Genomic DNA, 18,714 nt, shown 5'->3' with positions numbered 1-18,714 from the left:
CATAATCTACCTATGTCTCCAATTGATTATGTATCTATCCCTCTAGTTATCATTCTATTTACATGTATGTATCATTTACCATCCATGTCAATTTATAAACTATGTATGCAGATATCTGCCCATCTGTCTCTCTGTTCTTATTTTGAAATTTTCTTTATTTTGCAGGCATACATTGGGCACTTATTGTATTAGTCAGTTCCTTTATTAGTAGAGATATGATAGTCAATAATGTAAATACCTGGCCTTCATTAGCTTTCAGTTAAATGGAGACAGACTGACAAGTGACCCTAATAACACTTCAGTGGGATGATCTCTCTCACGAGGTCAGCACATGGTGCTGTGGGGACATGGAGAAGTGATGCCTGAAGGATACTTGGTGGATGGATAGCAATTAAACAGTCAAGGAAGGGAGGAGGAACAGAATGCAGAGAGAATAGGGTGCATTATAATGTGCATAAGTAAAAGGAAAGTCAAAATCTGATTGATCTGAAAAGCTGTCTGTATTGGTCCATTTTCGCACTGCTATAAAGTCTATTTTCACACTGGGTAATTTATGAAGAAAAGAGATTTAAAGTTCCACAGGCTTACAAGGAAGCATGACTGGGAAGCCTCAGGAAGCTTACAATCACGGCAGAAGGCGAAGGGGAAGCAAACCCATCTCCCATGCTGGAGCAGGAGAGAGAGCAAGGGGGGATGTGCCACATGTTTAAACTATCTCGTGAGAACTCACTCACTATCATGATAACAGCATGGGGGAAATCCATCCCCTTGATCCAATCACCTCCCACCAGGTCCCTCCCCTGGCATGTGGGGATTACAATTCGACCTGAGATTTGGGTGGGGACACAGAACCACACCGTATCAGTGTGTGTAGGACCAAGTTAAATTTTTGTTTCATCTCACTATGGGCTTGTTTCTCAACAAGAGACATAATGTCACTAGAACTCCACCCAGAGCACCTGCAATCCAAACATAAACATGCAGTGTGGTTTCATTCATATTCCCGGAAATAGGAGAATGCTGATGTCACGCAAAACATTCAAACATCAACACAGACTTGAGTATACTGTCAGGTTATATGATAAACACAAACCTGGGATGTTGTTTGGCAATATGTGGAAAACAAATTACTGTTAACAGAGCAACTGATGGAAAAAGGCAAAATTAAAAGTAAAAATAGATACCAGGAAACAAAGTAGGAAAGTCAGCCCAGCACTAGTATTGTATTATGTATTCCTTATTACTGCTTGAAGAGTTTGTGTTTTCATGTAATATATTGCTATCCCAGGTGAAAACAACTGAGAACGTCCGTTGTTATCCAGCTAGGATTAAGAATCTGGTTTCTACACTGACGTGTTGATCTAGCACGTTTTTCTCTTTGGGTTCAGTCTTCTAAACACAGCCTATTAAAAGATGCTTTAATTGGCATTTTGTTAGAAGGTTAATGAAAACTTACCAAAAATAGCTTGTGAAGGAAGTAGATAGGAACACAAAGTAGAAATACATCCTAATTGCACAAATTATTTTCTTTCACTCAGGCTTCTTTTCGGAGGCAGTTTTAAAAATACTGGGTCAATAACTTAGCCTTTGGCAGTCTTGCCTCTCCAGTGGCTTCCATTATTGCTTGAGGGATCTCTCTAACTCCTGCTCCATTCTTCTGCTTATATATTGTTGACTAAAAGGCTTTTTCATTCACCCAACAAATACTATTGATGATGCATTGCATATTTATCCTTGCTACACACAATTGAGGTTTGTTTGATTCTTTTCTGTTTGCCGCTTTTCCAAGAAATTACATTTTCATGTGCATCCTTTGAGAACTGCTTATAAATCCTACTTCTGAGAGGTTTCACTACAGTTGACTTTTATTCTTCTCCCAAACACAAAGCTCCTCATGGTCTATCTTGTGCTGGGAAACAAAGGTAAAATACACACGTAGTGCTTACCTCCAAAGAATTCATTGTCTGGTGGGAAAAATAGATAAATAGAAAATTATAATAAAATCTGATATGTGAATTGTTAATGATACAGAGTCAACGATAAAGACAAAGTAACACAGGCTGGGAGAAGGGCGAGGGGGAGTTCTCAATTCACAATACCCAAAACACAGATGGTTTTATGTCATGAAAAGGAATCGATCCTGTGAGTTAACTCAACTTACCTAATGAACTCCCCATTCAACTCCCCATTTGAATACTATCTTTGCATTATAATTGTATACTTACTTTTATCTTGAAGCCACCAAGAAGTCATTAAAAATTTAAAATAAGAGTCTACTTATTTTGACTTCTGCTTCTTTCTCTAGCTAGATTTCTCTTCCTGCTCTACCTTGGATTCTTTTGTTCCCATGACTTGCTCCTTCACTAATCCACACACCCGCTCTTCTCTCTCTGAAGCAAGTGGGGCAAGTAAGGAGGCTACCAAGGTCTGACTCAAAGAGAACAAGAGTTCAGAACGCATCATAATCACCATCATCATCACAGTAGCAACCATCACATTTGTTGAGCATTTAGTAAAGATGTGTAGTGGGTGGTGTGTAGCTTCACTGATATCCTTAGGAAAGCTTTATGTCAACTCTATTAAGTTGGAATTATTCTCTTTGTTTTGTAGATGATGAAGTAGGTGCTCAGAGAGTTCCTGACACTTGGCCAAGGTCGTTCAGCTGGGCAATACCTGAATCATTTGGGCATAGGCTGGGGACATGGGTCAGATGCTGTGTTCATCAAAACTGGAGCTCACAAGATTTGCCTGATAGTGAACCTAGGACTGTCATTTTGGAACTACTTAAATCCTGCTTTTCTGTTTCAATTCCAGAAGTCCCGGCTATGAGAATGAGGGAGAGGCCAAGAGCACGGAGCAGGCAAAGCTGGCCAGACAACCGCAGGTTCTCCCCCTGCCGCTGGAGGGGCTCTTCTGCCCTTGCTACTCACCAGTCTCTACTCTCATCCTGTTGAACAGGCTGCTCAGCCTCCTGTGGCAGAGCCGCTGTACTCAAACTCTTATGGGCACAAAGGACCTGGTGGGGATTGAAACTCAGATCTCTGAAGTGGTGCAACGTGTGCCCCTTTGCTCCGCTAAGCTTACAGATAACGTATTAGCTGCAAGTTCTGAGTGTCAGGTCAGCTTTGTTCTGGCTACCCAACCTTCTGCCAAGCGCTGGACAGTTGACCTCATGATGGTCCAGTACTGGTCTAAGCCCGAGTCTCCTTCCTGTCCCCTGTGCTCCAAGATTGATAACTAGATTGCTGCCCCAATCGTTGGGTCAAAGCCTCTTTAATAACCCATTACTCCCATGATCCCCAATCTTTCAAAGACTGAGCCCCCAACTTTTTTTCTTGGCTAGCCTTCTATCCTCAAACAGAAGCTTCTGCTAAAGCCAAGCATGTAGTTTGAGCCCAGCTCCTTGATGAAAGATCTGAGGTTGCTAACTAGCCACCTGCTAATTTCTAAGCCTGTCCCGCTTCATGTTTTTGTTATTCTGTCTTTCCTGTCTGCCAAGCCTTATTTTATAATCTCACACATTTCACCCTGATGCTAATAAATAAGACAAAGACCAGGAACCCCATAATTGGCAGAGTAAGATCTCAACTTTTTAACACAGAGAAATGATCCTGGCCCACAAAACAGCTTGAACTTCCATGGATGCACCATGCTGTTCATACCACTGCCCATGTTTATTTATTGACTTTTTTTAAAGCATTATCGAGGCCTAATTGGTATACAATAAACTGCCCATATTTAATGTATACAACGTGATGATTTTGGACATACCTGTGGAGCCATCACCACAATATTAAGGCAATGGCTGGGTGTGGTGGCTCACACCTGTAATCCCAGCACTTTGGGAGGCTGAGGCAGGCTGATCACTTGAAATCAAGAGTTTGAGACCAGCCTGGCCAACATGGTAAAACCCCATCTCCACTAAAAATACAAAAATTAGCCAGGCATGGTGGTGAGTGCCTGTAATCCCAGCTACTTGGGAGGGTGAGAAAGGGAATCACAGGAGGCAGAGTTTGCAGTGAGCTGAGATCATGCCACTGCACTCCAGCCTGGGTGACAAAGTGAGACTCTGTCTCAAAACACACAAACAACAAGAAAAAAAAAAACACCAATATTAAGGCAATAAACATATCCTACACCTCTAAAATTTTCTCATGTTCTTTTTGTTTTATTTGCTCATTTGTTTATTTGATATTATTTTTTAATATTAATTTTTTAAATTCATAATAAAGTATTGATGACTATAGGCACTATGCTGTATAAAAAATCTCTAGAACTTATTAGTCTTGCATATTTGAAAGCATACCATTTTTGTTCTACTTTTTAAACTTATTCATCCTTCAAATCCAGAGCTTAGTTCACCTCCCCTAGGAAGGTAAAACGTACCTTTCTCCTTGAGAAACCATCTATGTGTGTGTGTGTCTACTATTTACTGAAAGTCTGCACTATCTCTGCTTCCTTCATGAATTTGTATCACTGCATTTGCATGTTCCCAGAGTTCTATCCAATAGGTACCTTGGCAGGAATGTGAGCTGAAATCCATTTGACTAGTTAGCTAGCATATTCCAGGGCTATAAAATAACAGTCCCAGGAGCCTGCATGGTTGTCAGACATTTCTAATAGATCACAGTTCTCTTTCCTACTGAGCCAGCCCAGGATCTCAGAACTCTTTGCAAAGTTATGCTGCAGGCAACCCCTACCAATCAATGTGAAATGGAATATGAACTTCTTTTCATCAAAAGATTCCACGAAAACAGTGAGAAGGCAAGTCCCATCTTGGGAGAAGATATCTGCAATGGACATAACCAAGCTTTAGCATCCTGATCTTATATAGAATGCCTCTAAAGAAAGAAAAGAAATGGCACATTTGCTGCCTTTGCTCTAGGAAGATTCGGATGGGAGAAATCTTGAGTTTCCTGACCCAAGGGTGTACCTTTCATTGACACAAACAACAGGCACTGTGGGAACATGTGACTGTTTGATGTCAACAGCAGGTGTGAGTCAGGCGTATGCGACACCCGCCCCCACCACCCACCTCAGCTCAGCTCACCTGCTTTGTCCCAGAGCCAGCAGAGTACAGGTTGCTGTTAACAACTTCATGTCCCCGTGGGTAGCAGGCAGGTGCTTCTGTCTGATCTGGCTCTCCTTGACCACTGTACTCGTCAAATAGACCAAGATCCCCAGAGTCCGAGATCTTTACAAGGGGACCAGAAAGGGATGAGCTTTCTGAAGAAGCACTGATATAAAATACCAGGAATTTTGACAACAAAGAAGATGTTTGTGATGGCAGCTGGGATTTGGCCATAATCTAGAAGACACATGGTGAATACAGTTGCAAGTCATTTAGTCATATTTCTTGCTAAATTGCTGTGTCTTCAATGGTGAGTCTGTTCAACTTTACTTTTGTTATGCTTCCCTCAATCACAAAAAGGACAAACTTCTCAACAGACTCGTCCTGAGTAAAAGTGACCTGGAATTCTCTAATAAAGAAGAGGGAAAGATTCGGCTGGATAATGCCAGGTTTCTCTCACTTGACAGTACAATGTAACCATTTTTGCCATAATGCTGTGAGAGAGGATGTGTGGGCCCAAGACCAGAATGGTGGAACTATGCAGTCAACCATGGATTTATAGCATTGCATGCAACAAAATGCCCAGGTTTGGTGTCAGGAAACCCAGGTTCAGGCTTTGCAAATCCTAGGATTGGGAGTCAGTTCCTTAACCTCTCTGACTTTTAACTAACTTGATTATAAAACCAGGTAAAGAAAAGCTTTTCAATATGGTTGTTTTTATGGAAAAAATGAGATAATGACTATAAAACAAGTGCAGTTACATAGTAGATGCTTGTTGAGTAGTGGTTTATCTCCTTCTCCTATTCCACTCCAAAGGAAAAAGAAGAGAAAAGAAAAGAAAAAGACATGTATCTCTAATGGGCCAGTTGGCCATAGACTAAGTTTAAAAACGCACTTTTGGGAAGTAAACATAAGCAATATACGTTCAGAAATGACTCTTCAGGAGAATGGCACTTATGTATGGTAGATATGCAGGAATGTCAACTCTCTGGGGCTGGAACACATCTCTGCATTCTCTGTAGATCTCTAGCACTTAGTTCAGCAGCAACACAGAACTAATATTCTATGAAAAGTGATAAAAGCATCTCTAGACAAAATACAACAAGCTCCTATCAACTATAGACAGCAAAAGAAGGTGGACAGCATGGTGCCTGGCATACGGCAGATGCTCAGAATGAATAAATTAGCAGGCCTTTGAAAAACACACAGATGCATGGCAAACCAGGTAGTGCATAAAATTAATAATCACAGAAAGCAGTGTGCTGTCATTCACTGACGGTGCTAGGCTCTTTGAAACACTCATTTTCTCAATACCTAACTTGGAAAAAAAATCCCCATTTTATACACCAGAAAACTAAGACCAAGAGAGGTTCCCCAGTTTACCAAGTATAACATGGTTAATACATAATGGGGCAGGAATTTGACTGTCTCCATAGGTGTTTTTCTTGAGACTAACTTGGCCCAGGACTGATGGGGAGAGGGTCTGAATGGGCAGCGAAGTGGGGAAGGTGGGCTGTTGTCGTGAATGTCCAGGGTGGTGGTGACCTGAAGGGTTTGGTGACCAAGGGGTGGATTGTGGCACAGGGTTTATAGGCAGACATGGGGGCTGTAGTGGCATCAGGGCTCTTGCCGTGAAAGAGGTCTGGCAGAGGCACCCCCAAGACAGGCAGCCGTGAAGACAGGAAGCTGTGGCCATCACCTGGGGTTGAGGGAATAAAAGCCAGTACCATAATGACAGCGATAACTGAAAGGGGGGCTCGGAATTGCTGGTGGATTATTTTCCCTCTATGTTGAAGCTGCTCATTTGTCTTCTTAATCTTGGGTTGTGCTCTCTGAAATCTCCAGCACCAGAAATTTCCTAAAATGAAATGTCAGAGTATTTACTGTCCTATTCACTCTCACCAAATGGGAGCAGCATAAATAATCCACATTATTCTCTTTAGGATCATGTTGGCAAAAATATATTAGCAGATATAATTGTCTGACACTTCAAGGAAGTGATGTTTTAAAAATAGGAACCCATGAGGAGGGAGAGAGAGAAAAAACACCTGACTCACTTGGCTTCCTGTGGCTACTTATTTTAAAGATAAGGCTGTTTTTTTTTGTTGTTGTTGTTCCTCGAATTGCTGTCATATTTTTATATATATATACTTATAATGTGCTGCAACACATCCCTTCTAGGTTCTTAATTCATCAATTCTCACCTCTTCTGCCTCTACTAGTTTCGTCTTTCTTTGATTGCCATGGAAATTCAGAGTTGGATGGAATGTAAAAGACTAGTCCCCATTCAGAGCCTGAACCCTTGACCTTGGGTGTTTACTCAAATTCAAACAAAAGCACTCAGTGACAGTGGAAAACCCCCTCATCTCACCACAGGACTTTCCCAAGTTCAGTCATACCATTTCACTTCTACTTAAAAACCTGTAGCTTTTTCACTTGTTATTAAGATGAAGTGCAAAAAGCCATAACAGCATTGCCAATCTGTCTCTCACCACAGGACCTTTGCATGGGCTGCTAGCTCTGTGTTCTCCTCAAATCCTGTTAAATCCGCCCAACCTTCAGTAAAGTGCCAGATATAGCTTGAATGAGCTCACAAGGGCTGACCGTTAAATTTTCGGACATTTTATGAGCTGATTGTTCAACAGAACTATTATTCAAAATGAAATTACATAAACTCATAAGTATATTAAAAACAAAGGTAATAAATATGCAAAACTCATTACTTTTTAATTATTTTCACCACATTGTACTCTATAATCTTGAGGTCATTTTTGCATAATAAAAGTGCTATATGATGGTGGCTACTGCACTTGTACCCAATTCCACACTCAGACATTGATAGCTTGAAATCAGCCATAATGAGGACATTTACAACATGAAAATCAGCAAATACTACTCACTAGAGCTTGTCCCCTGCCCCACCACTCAGAGAGACAGTCGCTAATCCTTTAGCAGCAAACCACTGCTTCAAACTCACCAAACTTTAAACTAGGTTAGATTTGCATGTGGTATGATTTCATAGGACTGAATTCCTTTCTTGCAAAACCTTCTCTTTTTGTAGTCACGCTTTAACAGTAACTGATACTACTACATGTATGGATTTTACCCTCCATGAGAGCAGAATTCTCGACAGGTTTTGCATACCATTATGATATCGCTGCAACAAAAAGGATGCCAAACTCATAAGAAGTTATTGGTAAATAACTGTAGGGTAAAAATAAAACTCAAATTGTTAGAAACATTCAACATGAGTGGAAATCTTCAGCCCCTTTTAAGAGAGAATAATAACTTATTATCTTAACAGATGAAAGAGAGTTCCCCTTAGGAGGAATCTGTCTTTCTTTGAAGTAACATTGATAAGCTGAAGTTATAGAAAAGGCCTGAGAACTGTGATGAGCAGAAACTAAGGAACAAAAGATGTGGCTAAAAACCCCTGTGTGAGAGGAGAGGAATGAGTAGCCCGGTGGCACGAGACTGGAGGACGAGGAGCCCTGAACCCCCTGGGGAGAAATCCCCTGTAGTTGCATTGCCAGAGAGTGTCTCAGAAAAACAACATTTGTTATTTCATTTGAAGTTTTTGTTGATGAGAAGTAAATAATTCTTTTTCTAAAACTAATACATAACGATTGTGCAAATTCCTGGAGAAGTTGGTTAATGGGTACAAAAATACAGTTACATAGAAGGAATTTGGCCTAATGTCTGATAGCACTGTGTGGTGACTATAGTTAACCATAATTTACGGTATATTTCAAAGTAGCTAGAAGAGAACATATGGAATGTTCTCAACACAAATGATAAATGTTTGAAGTCATGGATATTTTAACTTGATTTGATTATTACACATTGTAGGCATGTATCATAATATCACATGTACCCAAGAAATCTGTAGCTTTCCTTTCTAACTAAACCTTAGTAAAGTCCACACACACAAAAAGATGTGTGTGTGTATGTGCGCACATGAGTGTAAATAAATTAAGAGAATGAATTCCAAGCTTGGGATGGTGCCACAGGGAATAGATACAGTATGCATGTGATGGTTAAAAAAAAACCCTCATAAACTGAAATGGTTAAACATACATATAGTTGTAAACTAGAGGTGACCATAATGAAGTAAGAATAGACCTGTATGAAAATCTCAGTAGTTCTGGAGTTTCCAGTTCATGAGGCATGTAAGATTTTGATTGGTTGGGTTTTTTTCCTTTGATCTCAAGGTGCTAGGAGACTGGGAACATGTATTTCAGTGGTGGTTCTATTTCTAAATTTATAGAGCAGGATATACTTCACTTGCAGTTGCAACTCCCTTTTGAGGTAGGGGAAAGGGAAACTTGGAGACAGCCAGAACCGTATTCAAATGCAAGATTAAAAATGCAATGTACAATTCAAGGTCATTATATTTATCCAGCAAGAGCCAATGAAGGCTGAACGGGAATGAGTAGCAGGCAGATTTTCAGATATATTTCGGAGGGAGCGTCATCAGTAAGACTTGACAATAAACCAACATTGAAGGTGAGGGAAACAGAGGAGTCATATAATGACTCTGAGAGTTGAGGGCATGCTGGTATCACTTAGGGAAATGGGGGAAAACTGCAGGAGCACCACACCGTGGAAGGAAAGTCTGTGCCATGTGAGGTTCAATAGTGCAGTGATGAGCCAGGGTGTCTGCAGATGGTGGCTATGTAGACCCCGCGCTTGGCAGGTAGGTGCCCAGAAATACTCATGGTGCATTGGGGTGACTAGGGCCCCACAGCCACTGCCAAAACAGCCACTGGCCAAATCTTTTGGCTTTTAATCATCAACTCACATTGTGCCACTCAGCATCCTCTTGGTTTCTTTGGATAAACTTAGAGGTTTGATTCATATAAATAAGTATCTATATTTCAAATCCATTTGTTTTTCAAAAACAAACGGCAGGAAAAAGTATCGCCTTGAGACTGTATATAGTAACCGTTCTTCTGGGAAATTTCCAACACGCATCTTTTGTGCTTTATCTAATCTTTCATACTTGCAAGAACTATACACTAAACATTTAATGAAATGTGGTCAAGTAAATATCATGGGGGAAAAGGTAATGGGCAGATAATTGTATATAAATTATATGTTTCAAATTTTTGCAATATTCCTTATAGTTCTTACAGTATAGAGGTTTGATGAACATCAAAAGCAAACCATGGCAGTATTTGACTTTCAGTTTCTGATTGTTTCACTTGAGATAATGGCTTGTAGTTTCATCAGTGTTGCTTCAAAAGACATGATTTCATTCTTTTTATGGCTGAATAGTATTTCAGTGTGTGAGTGGGTGCGGGTGTGGGTGTGGCAGAGCGTGCAACGTTTTCTTTATCTGTTGATGGACACTGAGGTTGACACTTTGCTCTTGTGAATGGTGCTGCAGTAAACATGCAAGTGCGGGCCTATTTTTCATAAAACAATTTATTCTCTTTGGGGTAGATACTCAGTAGTGGGATTACTGGATGGAATGGCAGTTTTGTTTCATTTGTTTGAGAAATCTCCATACTGTTTTCCATAGAGGCTGTACTAATTTACATCGCTACTAACAGTAGATAAGAGTTCCCTTTTCTCCACACCCTCTCCAACATCTGTTATTTCTTGACTTTTTAGTAACAGCCATTCTGACCGGTGTAAGACCATTAAAAGTCAATCCACATCCTGAATTAAAAGGTACAGAGTGCCAAACAGGACACAAAGAGACAAATTCGGAAGAGGAAGCAATCATTCTCACTTAGCAATGCTCCAAAGATTTGAGTATGATATATTAACCAGGATTGTATATTATCAGGAAATTAACAGAAATCATCATATAAAATATGCATATGGGTTGAAGTTCATGGCAAAAGATATGATTCCACAGAATAATTAATTGCTGTATAAAGTGATCAAACTTGGATATGTTTAAATATACAAGTCAAGAATAATATCAAATGTATATGCCAAAAATATAAGAAAGGGGCTGGGCGAGGTGGCTCATGCCTGTAATTCCAACACTTTGGGAGGCCGAGGCGGGTGGATCATGAGATCAGGAGATGGAGACCATCCTGGCCAACACAGCGAAACCCCGTCTCTACTAAAAAAATACATAAAAACTAGCCGGGCGAGGTGGCGGGCACCTGTAGTCCCAGCTACTCGGGAGGCTGAGGCAGGAGAATGGCGTGAACCCAGGAGGCGGAGCTTGCAGTGAGCCGAAGCTTGCAGTGAGCCGAGATCGCGCCACTACACTCCAGCCTGGGTGACAGATGGAGACTCCATCTCAATAAAAGAAAGAAGGAAAGAAAGAGAGAAAGAGAGAGAGGAAGGAAGAAAGGAAGGGAGAGAGGGAGGGAGGGAGGGAGGGAAGGAGGGAGGGAAGAAAAGAAGGAAGGAAGGAAAGATACATCACAGATCAGTGACTACTGAGGTGATGGCAAACCTGCAGCAATTCATTGACCAAGGGGAAGCCGAGAGATTTTGCTTTAGGCATCATGTCATGTTATTTCTCAACACTAAGGTCAACTATTATAAATGCTTTTAGCTACACTCTCTCTCGCTCTTGCTCTCGCTCTCACTCTCGCTCTCTCTAGGATAAAATGTTGCTTTGTTCCTGTTTGTTCTTCACAATAGAACAACAGAACACCTAATTAAAAACTCATGGTATTTGTGTATTCTTCTAAAAATGTTTGGCAAATATTGATTTTGGGGACGCAAGAGAGACTTTGTGAAGGGGATACATCACGGCTTCTCAGTGTCATCACTCCTGACATTTAGGGCTGGATAATTCTTTGTTGAGCTGGGCTGCCCCGTGCGCTGTAGGATATTCAGCAGTAGCCCTGGCCCCATCAGTAGATACCAGAAGCCCTTCCCCAGTTCTGACAACCAAATATGTGTCCAGACATTGTACGATATCCACTAGGAGGCAAAATATTTTTACTGTAAGACTGTTTCAATGTCTATCCACATGTACCTCTAATTTGGTGGTTCTCAACCTTGAGCACAGTATGCACCAGAATTCCCTAGAGAGCTTGTTAAAACAAATTGCTAAGCCCCATCTCCAGACTTGCTGATTCACTAGAACTGGTTGGGGCCCAGGAATTTGCACTTTTTAGAAGTTATCGGGTGATTTTGATGTCACTGGTCCTAGTACCGCAGTTTGAGAACCACTGTTCTAGTTTATTTCTTCTCTCTGCTGCCTGGTGTTCCATTATTTGCATCTGCAGTATTTTACTTATTCATTGCTCTAGCGTTGGGCAGCTTGGCTGTCTCCACTTCCCTCTTCTCACAAACAAGGCTGCAGTCAGCATTCTGATGCCTGTCCCCTCACCCTTTGGGGTGTGACTTTCTCTAGGTCTATACCCAAGAATGGCATTGCAGGCCTATAGGGTGTGTAGATGCTTTATTTCAATAAGTGCTGTCTGATCACACTTTAGAATAGCTGATCCCAGGTATGCATAAATAGCTGTATCCCCATTTAACAGAGGAGGAAACCATGAAGCAGGAATTTAATTAGACTGACCCCCTCCAATTCCACCATTAACATGGCTAGTGAGTGAATGTCTCAGTGCAAACCCCTGTCTTACTCCACCCTGCTGGTAACTGACAAAATGATCTTTCAGTTGCCTTGTGTTCCACCACGAAATTTTCCACGACTCTCAAGCTGACCTTCAATATGAGCCCCACCTGCAAACTGCGCTTGTTTACCCTCCTACTCATGTCCTTAAGTGGGCAGAAAGATCAGTTATAGTTATTTTGCTGAGAATTTTGCAAGCGAAAAGAGTAACGGCCCTTGCTCTATATGAGCTCCCCTCATAATTGACTTGGATTTCCTGGGTCAAATTTCAATTTTTTTACGGCTTGAGAATGAGTTGTTGCCACATGTCCCCTTTGCCTGCTTGTGAGTCTCAGACTTCTGCCCTGACCTCTACATAAAAGAATGACTGGGACAGTGCTGTGTCTGAGGAACAAACTCCAGACTTGATGTGATGCTCGATAGGTACCTATTGCATGTTGGCTCGTCACTTGCTATGTGGCCCTAAAGAAACACCTGTTACACAAACATGTCTGTTACAGGTAACAACGCGTTTTCATAGCAACAGTTCCGTTTGATCTCTAACCTTCCTGCTAGGTAACAACAAGCATGCATTCTCATACCCATAGGAAGGACGCGGCTCACAATGAGGGATTCTGAACCATGTGGTTTATCATAGGTGGAGCTGGAGAGGCATATCTTTCCCACTTCAAACTACCCTAAAACTTATCTGGGCTTCAGTTCTTGCAATTATATAACTGGAAGGTTAAAGAGGTTGTTTTAATCTTCAATAATAATAATTTTACAATTGAAATTTTTGCTCTACCTTGTTAGGGGTTGATTGTGTCCACCTGGAATTCATATGCTGAAATCCTAATGTCCAGGACGTAGAAGTGTAACCTTACCTGGAAATAGAACAATTGCAGATGTAATTAGTTAAGATGAGGGCATACTGGAGTGGGTTGAGCCCCCAATCCACTATGACTGGTGTCCTTACAAAAAGATGAAATTTCAACACAGATACATACATAGTGCCAGGAGTGGTGCCTCACTCACGCCTGTAATCCTAGCACTTTGGGAGGCCAAGTTGGGTGGATCACGAGGTCAAGAGATCGAGACCACCCTGGCCAACATGGTGAAACCTTATCTCCACTAAAAAAAACAAAAATAAGCTGGGTGTGGTGGCAGGTATCTGTAGTCCCAGCTACCCGGGAGGCTGAGGCAGGAGAATCACTTGAACCCAAGAGGCAGAGGTTGCAATGAACCGAGATCTCACCACTACACCCCAGCCTGACGACAGAGTGAGACTCCGTCTCAAAAAAAAAAAAAAAAGAAAGAAAGAAAAAGAAACACACATAGGGAAAAACGTAAAGGCGGGGGCTAGGGTGACGCTGGTAGAAGCAACGGGATGTCAAAGATTGCCAGAAACCCCAGGGGCAAGTAGTGGCCTGGAACAGATTCTCCTTCACAGCCCTGAGAAGGAACCAGCCCTGCCCACACCTTGCTCACAGCCTCTGGCCCCCAGAACTGTGAGACAATATATTTCTATCGGTGTCAGCCACTCCGTTTGTGCTGCTTTGCTACCACAGCCCTGGCAAACTAACAGATCTGCAATACCCCATTTACAGGAACCTCCTTTGAAACTTTTATTTCTAAATGTCCTACAGAATGTGTTTTTCGCTGGGAAGGGGAAATGGGGATTTCTTTCTTTCTAGAAAGAAAATGAGAATTTTCTTTCTACAGCTTCGATTTATGTGGGGTTAGTCACTTCTGATGGCCAAGGAGCCTGCACAGGCGTCCTTGCAGATGCTATGAAGGAGGAGGCTAGGGAGGGGTGCGGTGCCCTCTGCTTCCAGTTCCAGAAAAGATCTTTACCTAGAACTCACACTCCACACAAATGAAGGCTAGGGCCCAGACCACCTGGTACACATAACAAATGATAATGCAAAGCTGTGAGCCCTGGCCTGGTACAAAGCCAGAGGAGAGGGGACCCTGGACCCTGGCGGAGCGGAGAGGGTGTGCTCCAGTCAAGGCATTAAATCAAGTGACCTTTTCAAGGCGTGTCTTACCCTGTGGGCTACAGTGAGCACCCCCTGGTTAAGCAGTTCTATCCCCATGGTGCTATGGGACCTGGGGAGGCATTATGTGCCTTTTCTAGTCTCCTTGGCCCTTTCCTTCACAAGGGAAACAGACTGTGAGCTCAACAGAGAGAGGGTCAGAGACAAAGCCTGTCCTCCTCACCTCTTCTTCACAGGTGTCCGTGACTCCACCCTCCTCCCTGCTTCAGAAATAAGTTCTTCCACCACTGTCCTCTTAGGTGTTTGAATTTTTTAGTCTCAGATAATTGAGATTAAATAAGCTTTCTCTTCTCTCTTGTCACTAAACCTCCTCTGAGGTCTGCTGGGTCACCAGGAGAAGGGAAATGCCCTTCCCATAAAGGGGATAGGGGCTTAGCAATAAAACAATAGGACAGCATGAGCCCCAGGCTATACCTGCTCCTGCTTTTTTTGGATGACCTCTAAGCAAATCCATCCTTCCTATCTGGGAATGTTTGCTGTAAAATAAATTCATTCATTCATTCCTCTCTTATTCCTAAGAGCTGTTGCCTCTCTAAAGCCCCATCTGATTTATTCTTTTATTCACCCAACTTTGGACATGTACAGGGTTCCTGTCCTCTGTTCTAAGCACTTACCATACAGCAGTGAACAAAACAGAAAGAGCTTTCTGCCCTCTTTGCGCTTATGTTATAATGGGTGAGGGAAAAAAAAACTAAAAATGTAATATCAAGTGTGGCATATAGCATTCCAGAAGATGACTTAAGCTATCACAACGGGAAAAGGTAGAGAAGGATGAGGAGGATTCAAATTCTGAGCATAGGGAAGACAGATTGTAGAATTACATAGGATGGCAGGAGAAGCCTCTTCAAGGGCGTGACGTGTGAGCAACAACTCAAAGGATGAGGCGAGGGAGTTATCCACGCAGGAATCCAACAGAAAGTATCCTGGGCAGATGAAATAGTAAAACAAAGATCAAAGATGGGACTGTGATATGTGCATATATACATTATACTTATATAATGTGAAATATGTATAAATATGAAATATATAGTAATGTATAAGCCTTTATACAGTTTCTTCAGTCTAATAATAGGGACTTATGCTGAGAGCATCCCACAACCCTGTGGACTCTTGGTCTGAAATATCTTGCAAAGCATCTTTTTTCTTTTCTTTTCTTTTCTTTTCTTTTTTCTTTTTGAGACGCAGTCTGGCTCTACCGCCCAGGCTGGAGGTGCAGTAGCCTAATCTGGGCTCACTGCAAGCTCTGCCTCCCAGGTTCACGCCATTCTGCCTCAGCCTCCCAAGTACCTGGGATTACAGGGGCCCACCACCATGCCTGGCTAATTTTTTGTATTTTTTTTAGTAGAGACTTTTTTGTATTTTTTTTAGTAGAGTATTTTTTTTAGAGTTCAGGAGAATCACCTGAACTCGGGAGGCAGAGGTTGCAGTGAGCCAAGATCATACCATTACACTCCAGCCTGGGCAACAAGAGTGAAACCCTGTTTCCAAAAAACAAAGAAACAAAAAAAAGTTTTCTGTCTTGCTAGGATGCTTCTTTCCTGTTCCTTTTGGTAGAGAGGGAAAGTTTTCGTTAAGGCTTTTCTCATCTGTGTGTATCAGCATTTGTCAATTGTTAATTCTTCAACGTGAAGTTTGGGACATACAAAACAGAAAGAAAACTCAGGGAACTCACCACCTTGTTGTTCTTTGAGTTTAGAAGTCCCTAGCCAGTCTGTCACCTTCTCTCCACATTTAAGTTTTCTCAAATTTTTTAAAGTATGCCCAGGGCTTTTAGTTGTATTTAGTGGAAAAAACTAGGTGAAAGTACATCGCCTCTGTCTTCTCAACAGAGGTCACAATTGTTCTTCATGGTTCTCTTTTAGAAATATTAAATTGCTTCCATGCCTACCTTAACTGAGACATTATTTATTTATTTATTTATTTATTTATTTATTATCCTATTTTCTTGATCCTCTCAGAATCCTCAACTTCAAAGCCAACAAAAGGTGAAAAAACAAGAAAAAAGAAAAAAGAAGTCATAAATTTTCCTGGCTTAGGAGACAGTTAATGTTCTAAAGAAGAAGCTTCTTGAGAATTAATTCAGAAACCATTTATTGTTGATTTAATATTGCTGAAACCTCAATTCTGTGGCATTCACTCAGAAATCCCAATTTTAAAAATAATCTTGCATGTTCAACCTTGGTTATATATTATTAAAAAACTTTCCTACCTTCTCAAACAGCAGGGGCTCAGGAATAGAATTCACCTCTTCTTAATGACTCAGATCCTAATTCTAAGCAGCTGGGGCAGTTTGCGTTCTCTCTGCCAAGCAGCTACGAGCTCTTAATGCATTTTCCTGCATCTGCAGGGCCCCACATCCCTAATTCCTGCCCATAATGTTCTGGGGAATTGGAAATGAGATAACCATGCCTGATGAAGTAGTAGGCTGAGGACACAGGGCTTCTCCTACCAAGCAACCAATAGGGATTTTGACATAGGTGATTTTGAAAATAATTATGGTGGTACTTAAGTAATGTAAACTTAATTTGATATTCTTAGTTATAATCTATGTAACTGACGTTGCCAAACAAGCAGATGTTAAAGAAACAAACAACAAAATATAAAGAAGAAGAAATGAAAGAAGGAAGAAGGAATTTTCCTGTTGGAAATAAAATTTGTGGAATGTTAGTGTGAGTCACAAGAGTACACTGGATCCCTTATAGATACTATTATTTTGAATAAGTCTCACTTTGCAACATCGTGGCAAAGATTATTATCCATATTTTGAAAATAAGAGAACTGGGGGCTGGAAGTTTAAGTGAATTGCCCAGGTCTGGATTCAGCTCAATTCTCCCCTTATCCATTCCATTATGATGGGGCGGGATGGAAGCTGCAACGTGTAATTAGACACAAGGACAATAAACCCCATGGTCAACGTCATGGAGCTGTCTAATAAGGTGTTTCTCAAACACTGATGGGCAGTTGACTCCCAAGTCAGTAGGTCTAGAGAGGGACTTGTGGTTCTGTATTTCTAACAAGATCCTCAATGTTTCAAGGCTGCTGGTCTACAGACTGCATTTTAAATAGCGCGGACCTAAAAGACCCACTTTTGACAATATATAAAGGACAGTAATATGAATTTGATTTTTAATTGAAAGTATTTGAGGAAATTTATTGTTTTTGTTCCCCTTAAAAAATAAAATATACTCATAAAATTTACATGACCATTTTATTACTGATACTGAAACCAAAGAAAGATATTGATTTAAGGTAGAGGGAAAAAAAACTTAAAGTACATAAATACATTAAAAGCAAATTGCTGAATATTAAAAAGAAAAATTCTTACCTCTTACCAGCATTTTTCAATATTCTTTAGCTACACTGAAGTCAGAATGCATAATTTAATGGCTTGACAAAAGACTAACAAATGAAATCAGGATTTTGTTAACTAGAGCGAGTTTTTCATTGAGATTTGCAATATTTAACTTAAAGTCATGGAATAAATATGAGAATAAGCTACACACACACACACACCACAATGAATGTACTATCTAAGATAGCTGAGATTAAAAGAGATCTAAAGACCACAGAATATATATATACCAGTTGCTGTCTTGATTTTGGATCTATGATTTGTTTGAATGAAAACAATAACTCTCTGCATATTAATCTAAAAGAAAATATTTAGCCATTTGAACACTATATACCTAAGTACGTTCCAAATGATTCTTCTTTCCATGGCATATTAATTGTTCTTCTGTGACAAAAAGAACTTTGTAGGGAAATAGGTTTGGAAAACTCAGGTCGAAGTTAATAAGATTCTTTACTGGAGGACTTTGCAGTTAATAACTTGCTTCTTTTATTTCCCACTGTTTAAGTCTTTTATGGAGGGTAGTTCTTTCCCTGCCCTAACCTCTCTTAAGTAACACGAAATATTCTACTCAGTTTAAGTCACAAGTATAATCTTGCTTTCCTGTGTAAAATATGTGTTACTATTTAAATAGCAAAATCACAAACTTGATTTTGAGTCTCAGCCCCTCTCCTCCTGGAAGGTTCTTTGGTTTGTGGAAGCC

The 18,714-nt window shown here is 40.8% G+C and overlaps 1 protein-coding gene and 1 long non-coding RNA gene across 5 annotated transcripts in view; one reads left to right on the top strand and one right to left on the bottom strand.

Moving 5' to 3' along the window:
- Positions 1-2,420, bottom strand: part of LOC117085143 — a 49,397-nt gene extending 46,977 nt beyond the window's left edge. For all 4 annotated transcript variants that reach the window (XR_004437809.1, XR_004437812.1, XR_004437811.1 and 1 more), the window contains exons 1-2: positions 2,226-2,420; positions 1,457-1,964 (exon numbers count right to left, since the gene is read on the bottom strand). This is a non-coding gene — a long non-coding RNA (uncharacterized LOC117085143). The remainder of the gene's footprint in view (positions 1-1,456; positions 1,965-2,225) is intronic.
- A 2,718-nt stretch (positions 2,421-5,138) lies between these two features.
- CLNK (cytokine dependent hematopoietic cell linker) overlaps positions 5,139-18,714 on the top strand; it is a 238,953-nt gene continuing 225,377 nt past the window's right edge. The window contains exon 1 of the mRNA XM_033213753.1: positions 5,139-5,381. Within this exon, the coding sequence (XP_033069644.1) occupies positions 5,379-5,381 (3 nt within the window). The 5' untranslated portion in view covers positions 5,139-5,378. The remainder of the gene's footprint in view (positions 5,382-18,714) is intronic.

The sequence above is a fragment of the Trachypithecus francoisi genome, unplaced genomic scaffold, assembly GCF_009764315.1.
Source record: "Trachypithecus francoisi isolate TF-2019V2 unplaced genomic scaffold, Tfra_2.0 Lachesis_group1, whole genome shotgun sequence".
Lineage (NCBI taxonomy): Eukaryota > Metazoa > Chordata > Mammalia > Primates > Cercopithecidae > Trachypithecus > Trachypithecus francoisi.
This window is presented reverse-complemented; position numbering and strand designations above follow the sequence as displayed.